At 37.9% G+C, this 11,844-nt stretch overlaps 2 protein-coding genes across 2 annotated transcripts; one reads left to right on the forward strand and one right to left on the reverse strand.

Moving 5' to 3' along the window:
* Positions 1–241: 241 nt before the first annotated feature.
* On the forward strand, positions 242–2,671 carry LOC122274302 (thioredoxin H-type). Its single transcript, XM_043083343.1, has 3 exons — positions 242–415; positions 2,079–2,201; positions 2,323–2,671. The coding sequence occupies exons 1-3, from the start codon at positions 326–328 to the stop codon at positions 2,467–2,469; spliced, it is 360 nt and encodes a 119-aa protein (XP_042939277.1). The 5' UTR covers positions 242–325; the 3' UTR covers positions 2,470–2,671.
* A 1,963-nt stretch (positions 2,672–4,634) lies between these two features.
* On the reverse strand, positions 4,635–11,032 carry LOC122318997 (beta-galactosidase 3-like). Its single transcript, XM_043136840.1, has 19 exons — positions 10,578–11,032; positions 10,383–10,478; positions 10,150–10,262; positions 9,911–9,977; positions 9,675–9,767; positions 9,336–9,479; positions 9,081–9,169; positions 8,882–8,987; positions 8,700–8,787; positions 8,274–8,392; positions 8,018–8,182; positions 7,686–7,864; positions 7,145–7,254; positions 6,953–7,062; positions 6,268–6,378; positions 6,072–6,185; positions 5,790–5,992; positions 5,373–5,709; positions 4,635–5,275 (listed from the first exon to the last, which is right to left on the reverse strand). Exons 1-19 carry the CDS (start codon positions 10,752–10,754, stop codon positions 5,138–5,140), a joined length of 2,559 nt encoding a protein of 852 aa, XP_042992774.1. The 5' UTR covers positions 10,755–11,032; the 3' UTR covers positions 4,635–5,137.
* Positions 11,033–11,844: the final 812 nt, after the last annotated feature.

Consider the following 11,844-nt stretch of genomic DNA (forward strand, 5'->3'; position numbering starts at 1 on the left):
TAAATTTTAATAATATTTTATTTAATTTTTATCACTCTCAATTTATTATGCAAACCTATCTTAGACTTTAAACAAAATCCAACGGCTGAACTTTCGGCCTTTTCACGTCGTACAGCATGCAGTTAAAATACAACCAAAGGCCATGGTATTTGTGGCAGCCTTGTAATTAGAGTCACAATTTAGGGTCCATATTTGATGCATAGAACCTGATCTCTGTTGCGTGTTTATATGGCGAGAAGGGCAGGTTTCCGTGTGCGAGACAGTCTTTTTATTTCCGGATAAACCTTTTTGCAGATAGTGAGACGAGTGCGAAAGAATTTCTGAAATGGCAGCGGAAGAGGGACAAGTGATTGGTGTGCACACTGTGGAGGCCTGGAGCGAGCAGCTCCAGAAGGGCAATGACTCCAACAAACTGGTTTCTTTCCTTTTTCATTTATTATTATTCCTAATTTCTTTAATTATTTAATCTTTTCTTGATTTGTTTATTTTATGGATTTGATTGTCGCCTTGAGTTTTGGGTAATTGGGTTTATAGCTTTTTTGGATTCCAAGTATTGGATATATTTTTTTTTAATTCTTCTTATAAAAACATAATTCTTTTCCGATTTGTTTAGATCCAACTGGATTTTACGTCTGTTACATGGATTTTGAGTTAGCGGGTACATTGAAATATTTTGATGGTTAAAGCGTTTGTGGTTTCTGTAAGATGTTTTGATGGCTGACACTTTTTTTTATTAGTGTTTAATGGGTACACTTTTCTGATAAAGTTTTGGACCTTGGCTTCAGTTTTTCATCTTTGAATCGGTGTTGTCATGCTGAATACGTTCCGCCTCAGGCCCTGTTTGCTTGCGTTTTGGGTTAATTTGTTTGTTTGAATTTTTTGTATCTACGAGTATTCATTTAGGTTAAATCTCTATATTTGTCTCAACAAGTTCTGTGATGCTTGGAAAAGTTCACAAGTTTCTGGTTCTGTTTGGTTCTCGGAAAATCGTTGTGGAAGGAAAGATTAGACGATTATAAATAACTTTGTTAGAGAGCTTTTTTGTTTAATTTTTCCCACATTTTCTGAGAGCTTGCAGGGTTTTTTTCCCCGTGGATCTAACTGCAGTAAAACAAAGAAAGTTTGGATTTTGGCATAAAATATGATATTGGGGTTTGAATGGCTTGAGTGTTTAGATCGTTGTGGTAGGAACTAAACGATGAAGATATGGTTTTGTGCCATAGAATTGTGATACAACGACATTTAATGGTTGTGAATTAGTTACGTTAGATATGGACTTTGGAAGGAAGGAGTTCTGGCTGGGATTGTTCTATACGTTACCAGGGTTATTTTGTGGGGATGTATTCAGAGGGACATTTTTTCAGTGATATTAAAATTCTTTTAGTGGGGGTTTCTTTTTTTGAGTTGGCGTGATCCTTTTTCGACTAAATCAGTAACAAATAATTTGTTCAATCTTGATAATTCATCACGTGATCATTGTAAGTTTCTTTAGCCTATAAATTGACATTGCTGCTACAGTTTGTTGAAACTTGAAAGGGAAGTCTTTGCCTAACAAAAGAGGGAAACAGAAGGTCTGGTGGTGGTGGTGGTAGCACTAGTAGTGTTCTTAAGTTTTTATTTTATAAGTAGTAGTGTTCTTAAGTTTCTAGGAAAATAAAATAAAAGTTAAAATCCTTGCTTCCTTTGAATCAATTTAGGCTCGGTTTGGATACAAAAGTCTCCCAACTCATCTAATCAGTACAATTTTTTCAAATTCCTACACAAAATATAATAAAAAGTTCAACCTTTTTAAATCTAATAATAATAATAATTTTAAAAAATAATATTTTATTTAACTTTTATCTCAATTTACTATCCAAACCTCTCCTGTAATGTTCTAGAGAGTGATGCTACTGTTGTCTGTATGTTATATTAATAATGGTGCATTTGGACCACGGAAAGGTTCCCTTTCGATTTTTTGCATTCATTGTATGCTTATTTGATGCAATGACGTGGACCACATATTCCCCATTGATGTCACATCTTTTGCCATCTTGTTTCTTCCTTAGCATGTGCTCAACTTCTCTAATTTGATGCAGATAGTGGTTGATTTCACCGCGTCCTGGTGCGGACCATGCCGCTTCATTGCACCGTTCCTGGCAGAGCTTGCCAAGAAATTGCCAGATGTCACATTTCTCAAAGTGGATGTGGATGAACTGAAGGTAACGTGAAGGAAAATTTTCTCTCCATGAATTTTTAAAAAAAAAAAAAGACTCAAAATGTAGAACCGAGAAGAAAGTTCTGTCCCTTAAAAGAGTCAATAATACTTTCAGTTCTCTGCAGTCTGTAGCTCAAGACTGGGCTGTGGAGGCAATGCCAACTTTCATGTTTCTGAAAGAGGGGAAGATTGTGGACAAGGTGGTGGGAGCAAAGAAAGAAGAACTGCAGCAGACTATTGCAAAGCACGTGGCTACAGCACAAGCCTCCTAATAATGATCTTCAATCTGTCTGAAGAGCGTGTTTATTAGACCTTACCTTATGCTATTTAATCTGGGTCTCTTTTTTCTCTCTTTTGGACTGTTACTTTATCTTGTTACTACTTACTACGTGGAGTCCTGAATGATATACTCCAGGAGCGCGTCTTCATTACTTGCAATAAAAAAACGCACTTAAAGCTGGTTTCGTTGTTTAATTGTTATATTTTATTTTATAATTATTCTTCTTATCAGTCATTTAACCTATTTTATTAAACCCCCCCCCCCCCCCCCCCCCCCCCCAATATCTTACGTGGCAGTTAAACTCAATCACTAACAAAAAGGATATGGGTCGGACAGGAATTTGAGAATAGAGAAGAGGAAGGTGGAGAGGAGGGAGACAAAAAATATAGAGGAATGCTACACAATATTTTACACCACATATTTTATATATTAAAATATTATTTTTTATTTTTTTAATTTTTTATTTCATTTTATTCTTATTAAACTAATTGAATTATTATATTTATCATCTACACACTTTATATTTATTATAGAAAAAATGAAAAAAAAATAAAATAAGTGTGGTGTGTGAAGTGTAAGGATGACAAGAAGAATTTTTCGAAAATATAATGGTTTTGAGGGAGGGGGAGAGAGAGAGAAAAGAGGGGTTTGATGAGAGAGAGGTCGAAGAGAGATGGATTCGGTAATGATGGGTCTGGGTCTGACGTTATAAAAAGGTCACATCAAGTCAAGTATTGAGGTGTTAGGTGTTGGGTGAATGGTAGCTTATCTACAGCTTATCTCTATATTTTATGAAAAAATACAGTTATAACTTGTAAGTATAATTGTGTATTAATCTGTGTATTAATATGATGTGATTGGTCAAAAAGTAAATTTCATTAAAAACAGTGTTAATTTAAATTTTAAGTATGAATAAATCAGTATTGGTATACAGATTAGTACGCGACTGTGTTTATATATAGCAAAACTCATATTTTATACTTAGCCTTTTTTTCAATTTCTTTGAAGTTTCTATTTGTTAATATTAATTTATTACTCGACCAAAGAATATAGCTTACCTAAATTTTTAGGATCAAGTTTCTTTGTCAAATTGTCATGTCTTTTTCAGTTAGTTGTGGGCCCATTCCACTCACCTCCTCTCTAAAATGTTGATAGCAGTCCAAGATTAATCTGGGATGTTTAGCACCTGGGACACACATTTGAGCCCTTTAAGGGCCCAACCCCTCTTTAAAAGGGTTGTCAATTTGTGTGTGTCCTCGTCTAAATCTACATCTCATGGGATAGTGGGCATGCATGTCTTTCTAGCCTGTCCGAGCAGCCCACCATTGAAGCGGAACTCAAAAGACTGACTCTTTCTTTCCAGTTTTAAATTAGAGCCACCTACTGTCAACGATAACCTTCGACCCTCAAAACTTCTTTCACCCTGTACCCTTAGACCGGGTTGAAATCTATCTCCAACGCCATGGGCTCCATTGTCCAACACTTCACCAATGGTCTACTTTATCTTCTTAATTGTTTCTTCATTCCTTCCTGAACATCTGAGTTCAAGTCAGTCCAAGTTGCATCTTGTGCCTATATTCTAAAAAGACTAGTTAATATTATAATTACAGTTCATTGGATTCATTATAGAGGGTAAGAGCTTTTCCCTCACAAATAATGTAAAATATCATTTACCACCTTTCTGTACTATATTATCATTCCTAGTTACCATTTTTCATGGATGAGCATGCTCAGGATGTTGAAACTCGAATAGATAGTAATTTATATTGTCATGTGAGTTCAAATCATGTCAAGTCGAATTCATGACATGAGTAAAATTTAACCCAATCCATTTGATTAAACAAGTCAGATCCTTTGTGCTGTGTTCTTATCAATTTTGCAAGTTGTGACAAATACTATCAACTCTAAATGTTACGGGTTGAATTCACAGGCCGCAACAAATTCATTATTGAGTTCACTGGATTCATGGTAACCACTGCTGGTGCTGCTGATATGTATACATATAATCTTTTTCTTCAGAGTTTAGAATAATTTCTTTCATCCCACGTAGTAAATAATTGAACTTTTTCTTCTTCTTTTTTGTTGGTAAGTAATAACCAATGGAACTGGACAAAGTGAAGGTAAAAAATCACCAAAAGGTACCACCAAGAAGTAGGATGGTCATGGAATTGACTTTAAAAATTAAAATTAAGAAAACTGCTTGCACAGAAAACAGTGACCATATTAGGATCCTCTCCCAACATGAACCTAATTGGGTTTTGATTTTCCCCAAGCAATACAGGAAACTATAAATCACACTAACATAAACATCAAACCACCTTTTTCCCAGTGCCCATTTCCGGTTAAAAGGTCGAGGACTGGGGCTCTGAATTTACCACAGGATCCAAATTGTAGGACCCCGGGTATTCACAAACTCACCTACCTAACAATCACTATTTTACACAAAGTCCATTGGACCTACTTAAATTAAAAACTAATTGCTTTCAGCGGCAAACACTTGGCCAGAGCTACTATCCATCTGACATGAAGATTCACTCACACCTAACAAACTAGAAACCTTTTTCCTATTCTTTTTTTTATTCTTCTTTCCTTGCTTCTCTTGCCTGTAGTTAAAGTCAGATGCAACATTTATGAGTAGTTCTAGCCTCTTTTTCACCTGTTTAATCACCCCAATTTGCGGTAGTCATAGGAGCACAAACAGCTTCAACTGTTAACCTCTTCAACACATTTGGACATGGGTCTTGCCCAAAGTTACTGTTGGATATTGTCACCGTGCATCTCTGCTTCCCTATGCACTTCTGTGAGAAGTGAAATTATAGAGGATTAAGCACCATCAAAATAATGAATGCATTGTACGAGATTGTTTAAAAGAAAAGGACATCGCTGTATGGGTACCTTCTCTAAGATAGCATATGAGGTTGGGGCATGGCATGCTCCTTGCTGGTAACTCCCACAAGTTCCTAGAGGAGTTCCAAAGCTGGCAAACTTAATGGAAGATATGCTCTGCCCCTGACTACACCGCAGGTGAACCTTGGGTCTGTGGAGCTCTTCTGATTTTCCATAGCTTTCAATGTGCCAATTCTTAAAGGTAGGGTGGTACTCCGTCACCTCAGCACAAACGCTGGCCATTGATCTCTTCACAAGAGAAATGCTCGAGGGATTTCCTCCAAGTTCCTCAAAGATCACCAACAGATTTTGTGTTGGCTTCAACCAAGACCGAGGCACGTGGTACCTGAAAGAGGAAATATTGTTGGGGGTTAATGAAGAAATTCTTTGGCCCAGTAAGATGTTCAATGCTCGTTCAGTCGTTACCATCGTTGAGTGGGCTTGCCACAACCCAGCTGACACTTTGGAGGTCTAAATGTTCCAGCATAACTGCAACCATTGCAATTACCACTAGCATATGCAGTCCAATATCTCCCAATGCTCTGCCCATTAATCCATATTTGACCTTTGCCCATACCCTCCATGTCCAAGGCCAGTGGTTCATCTCCTTCTGGTGCATTGAAATATGTCTGCCAAGTAAAGAGAGAATTTTAATTTTCAATACCAACACATTTTTACACTATGACATTGCATTTGATTTTTTCATACCTTATGCCAAGTCAAGGGCTGTTGTTTCTGTGCAGCTAATGATCCCCGCATCCATTCAACAGAGGAAATGGCATTTGGAGAAACTAGGTCCATGGCTTCTCCTTTTAGCCCCACCTGTTTAGGGGAGGCCACTGTGAGGAAAAGTTATATGCGTCAAAACTGAATTACTAAAAATTGGGAGGCAAGACATGGCTACCTGGTAGGTCCATTTCTGCCAGGATAAGTCCCACTTTCCCTGGTCAAGTCCATGAAGTGCCACTGGACCAAGGATTCCCGTGTTATATAACTCAAAGTGGCCACCCACGTTCTTCAGTAGGAAAAAGAAAAGTTAAGTCCGTATAAGAAAATGATTATCCATGTAACCAAAAGTCAAAATTCTGAAGTAATGTCATCTTCTTTTTATTTTATTTTTTTGGGAGTTTTTTCCATAAAAAAAAAAAAAAGTTGCTACCAAAAGTCAAACGCCTGTGCAATATTTGCTTAGACTGGGCTTGTGTGCAGCCATCAAAACTAAAAGCACTACATCTACTAGTTGTGAGTTGACTGATTTGATCAACAAACCACTAAATATTACGTTCTACCTGAGGATATGATTTCATCAATAAAGCACCCAAAGCTTAATTTTTATTTCAAGATGATTTGGTCTACGAAGGGTTCCAGATCCTTTTCTTATCCTGCCTTGATTAATTCGATGAGTTTCCCCAGAATAGAGAAGTCTGATGCCGAGTTCTCTTAGGCTTAGTTAACTATAGCCCATTAGGATGGAAGTAGGAGACACCATCTTCTGATTTTTTGACAATTGCACCATATCGATGTGTTCCTTGTCTAGTAGGTTACAATATTACTGTAGGAAACAATACAGGTGGGGAAAGGTAACTAACCGGCAAACCAACGGCAACACTCAGCAGTGCAATTCTGTTTGTTCCAGCGCGTAGATTAACCTTGCCATTATAAGTGAATCTCCTAATGTCCCTTGTCCCGAACGCAGAGCCTGATATAAAATAATAGATGTTAAGGTCTCCTCGCCAATCGGATAAAAAAGCAATCCATGGGAAACTAAATTAAATCTGTACCTGAAAGCTGTCCATTAACAAAGACATGGACAGCATGGCCAGTTGATTGAACAATTAGAGTGGGGAGTTCACCTCCACGAAGGAAGGATTCAGATTGGCCAATTTCAACACTGCAGGCAAATGAAAAGGAAGATTTTGTAATAGGAAATCATTGTAAGATCCTTCTAGACCACCCTTTGAATTGTGCCAATGAAAAAATTGGGCACATGTCTAGAGCACCCCAACAATAAATGTGATGTTAAGTCATGAGGTTATATCATGGGAACTAGTAGGTTGCACAAGAACATTTTGCTCCTAGCATTTCATCTTCACTAGTATCAAATTCCAACAATGAATTGATGGGTTTTCTAATGAGAAAATAAGAGTAATAGTGACAATATACGGCATCAAGGAGTTCTGCTGAGCCAGTGGGTGGAGAAAGAAACGAAATTTCAAAGTAAACAGTCATGTTGGAAACACAATTTCTTCCACATGATAAAAAAAAAAAAAAAGGGTTCCCAAAGAACAGGTAGACAATATCACACGATGGATGCATCCTCACCTAGTTATGTACCAGAGATAGTCACTAGTATCCCTTGTGACATTTATCTGCTCCAAGAGACCAGGGGCAGTGATTGTTGAGCTATCATCCAGAGAATAAATATCTTCATCATAGCTCTCCCATGAGAACATCTCATCATTTGTTGGCAACATTTCCATTTGTGATGTTTGAACTCCAACCTAATGGGGAAGAATGAGAACCGGTCAATAACTCAGAAAGTTATGGTAGTAATTTTATAAATTGTAGAATGAAACAAGATGACTCGGGAGAAATTCTCACCAATCAAATACACTCCCAAGACCATGTCAAATTCATTAGATAAAGTATCATACCTTTGCTGTATTGAAGACTACATTTCTGCAATCAGGAAGGATGCTGATGGACCAGGGGGGCAAATTATAGTGCATGTTATTGAACATCACTCTTGCGGTTGACTTTCTGTCATAATTTGAAAGAAAAGCTGCACAATCTCCTGATTCTGATGAGTATACATGAGCCTGGAAAATAGCAAAATTTGACTGGCGTTTGTGAACTTGACTAAACAATGCATTGCCAGAAGCAGGAGAGATTGAGAATAGAAGTCAAAACCTGTTGAAAGCTCCCTAACGATGTCACAATAGGATCAGCTGAAACCAAAGCTTGCTCAGACATCTTAATTGCCCTATGAAGCTCCTTCAGATGGCCATACTTTGGTTGCCTAATCAAACCTACCATGTTTTTGCAGGAAATCATTTATATTGAAGTAGATGTGCCTGGGGTGATATACAGAGTGTAAATGTGTCAGTGTGTGGGTGTATGTGTGGAGAAGCAACTCAGAAATAAAGTTCTTTTTTTCAGTTCAATTCATGTAAGTTTGGGTGATGGGTGGTAAAGGCCGAAAAGTGTGAAAATGCATCCACAAGAATGCTCCCTAGTTCTCTTTTGTTTTGGTTTCAACAGTTCTTCAAGAAGAATTATTCAACAATATGAACTACTCGGGAAACTAAATGGAAAATAAATTTTTTTCATGCTCACCGTATTCATCTATTGGAGCATCATAGTCATAGCTTGTAGTAATGAAAGGACCCCCAGCTGTACGTCCAAAATTGGTTCCTCCATGGTACTGTCTCAAAAGAACACAGAACTCGGTTTTACTCTACTGGGTTCAACATTATAAATTGCCTGTGGCCTCAAAGTAAATGTCAAATAAAGCCAACCATGTAGTAGTTAACCAAAGATCCTCCTTTCTGTATGAATCGAGCAACTGCAAAAGCCAAATCCTGGACTGGTCGCTGGTGGAGTGGACCACCAAATTCCGAAAACCTTAAGACCAATAACAAAATGAGTGAAAGGGTTTTTTTGTTAAACTTGCAAATCTCTGGTTAGAACACAAAATGAACTTAATTATAAAAATACCAGCCACTCCAAGCCTCTGTCCACATTGTGGGCTTGTAGGGTTTGTTGGGAGAGAATGCATCACAGTAAAAACCATTGCATGTGTTTATCTGTCATCAATGGAGAGAAAAAGGTGCTTTCAGCCAACCAACAATGCCTTCTGTTAATTAATTTAAATGCCAAAGAATCTAAATCACACTTAGGATTGCTAATTGAAGGGCAAACAACAGTGAAGTAAATTAGATATGTTGGACAAAAAAGGTTGAGAGTGTTTACCACTGGATCTGGGGCATCTTCTTCCTTGCACATCACCCAGGGGACCCCAGTTCCCAATTCAAGAGCCATATTTGCCGCCCAAGTCATGTAATTGTGACCAGCAGCCCCGAGTAACTTACTCTGTGCCCCATACTCATTCTCAATCTACACAAGCATAATTTGCACAATTCATTATAGTAACTCTATATGTTGATAATCTAATCTCGGTATAAAAACTTCCATATTGTTCACATATATTTAGCGTTTTGACACAAAGCCAAGACAGTGTCGCATAAATTTTGCAGCCACAAATGGAGGAAGAAGGGACAGACGGAAAATCCAAAGATTTAAAACTTGTACCTGAGAGAGTATGATGGGGCCACCCTGGGACTCGAACAGGTTTTCAGTCTTCATCAGTCCCACAATCTTCTCAGTGAACCCTTGCATTGCCCTCTGCAAGACCCGTAAGCGTGTGCTTAATATGCTAATATTACACTAAATAATGGAGAATCTTGGAATTTCTACTTGCTTCATTGATTTTTCTTTGTACTATTTATACAATATAAAGCTGGGAACAAAGGTTTAGGAAATGAGACCTTAAAAGGCTCATTGTCTGTTCTGAAGCTGATGCCCGGGATATACTTGAGCCAAACGGGAAACCCTCTTAACACAACACAAAATTAAAAGCAGGAAAATGTACAATAATCAGGTTAAACCCTCATGCAAACAAACGTATGAACTGTAGAGACCAAAAGCAAAAACAGAGTAGAAAAAATAAGAAACGCCCCGCTGATAAAACTGGTTGTAGATCTAGGAAAAGAAAATCGTTGCATACCCAAAATTCCACTCCGCACAAACATAAGGTCCAATGCGGAGATGGGCATAGAGCCCTGCTTTTTGTATGGTCTTCATGAATCTCACCAAATCATTTCTCCCTTCGAAATTGTACTGAAAGCCACATAGGAAGCAGAAAGCACAGCACACTTTCAGATAAAATGCTAAAGAAAAAACAGAGAATAACAGAGTACGAGCATTTCAGGAAACAAGTAAGGAGAGAAAGTAAACTACATTGCCAGGAGAAGGCTCATGAACATTCCAGAAAACATAGGTTTCAATGACATCCAGACCTCCATCTTTTGCCTTCTGTATCAGGTCCTCCCACATCTACATGCAGCAGCTCATTCACCAAGAAAGTCACAAACAACCCAAACATATTTCACCCAAAACACACATAGACAGAGAAAATGGAAACAATTAGTGTACCTCGGGAGTACTTCTGGGATAATGTATAGAGCCAGAGAAGAGAATTCTCCTCTGCCCATTGATGACCATGGCCTTCCTATCGTAGGTCACGCTACACTGGACCGTCTGGAAACCCAAACCCAGAAACCAGACCAAACCAAAGAAGAAGACCAACTTGGAAATCGAGTTAATTTCCATTGCTGTCTGCACACAAAGCTGGGTTCTTTGGGGCGGCGGGAAAAACAATCGCGCGGGTTATGAACTTATGATACGTGAAATGCAGAGCAAGAGACGAGGTTTACGGGGCTTTCGTGTTGTTAACAGTATAGTGGCGCAGCAAAAGCAACCGGATCCATTCTATGCTTTGGACTCAACGCTCAGAGGCCTCTGGGACTCGTCACTCCGAGCAAGGCAATTTATAAGTAGAACAATATATCAGAACCCGACAGCTTGCCTTTTTCTTTCACGCGCATTCACAAGTGGCGACTGCCATAGCAGTGCGTGGCTGCGAGCTACGGATGAAGCGAAGCGTAACTACGAGCAGTAAATTAAATTTAGAACCTTTATACAGTTGTTGAGTAATATCAGATGCATCCATTTTTTTTAAGAGTTCGTGTCTTAAATTTTATGATTTAAAATTAAAAAATAGACATAAAATATACATTATACATTATATAGTTAATATATAATATTTTTGGAGAGAATTCCACGAATAATTATAAAATATTATAAAACTTATTTTAATTTTAAATACCATAATTAGTTAATTACACGTTATTATTTTAATTTTATGTGGGATTTGATAGGAATTTTTGAAGTGTGGGGTTTGACTTGTCCAAGTCATTATGAGGAGGGACATTAGAGGGTAATGAAAGCTTAAAAGAATTAAACATTGGCATATGGTATGATACCTCGTTTGCTGCCTTTTGTCTCGGGCCTTTGTACTTTGACTGGGACCCCACCCGTACCATTATTTGATATTTCCTTGTGAACCCGAAGCTGCCTTCACTTGCAGCCTCCCATGCCCCCTTCTTCTTCTTATTATTATTATTATTATTTATTCTGTCACAATTCTTGCTTCTAGATGACACATACCCTATCAATATCATCACCTTTTATGTCTCACCCTCTTAGATTTGTACATCTCAGTAGATTGCGGGTAACTGCATGTGTCGGAGGCCACAAGGACCCAAGAATCGGATATCACAGCTACAAATCAATAAATATTAATATTCCCATGCTTCTTCTGTTTTTGCCAATTCATATTAGGCAAATAATATTTCTCTAA

Source organism: Carya illinoinensis, chromosome 8, assembly GCF_018687715.1.
Source record: "Carya illinoinensis cultivar Pawnee chromosome 8, C.illinoinensisPawnee_v1, whole genome shotgun sequence".
Classification (NCBI taxonomy): domain Eukaryota; kingdom Viridiplantae; phylum Streptophyta; class Magnoliopsida; order Fagales; family Juglandaceae; genus Carya; species Carya illinoinensis.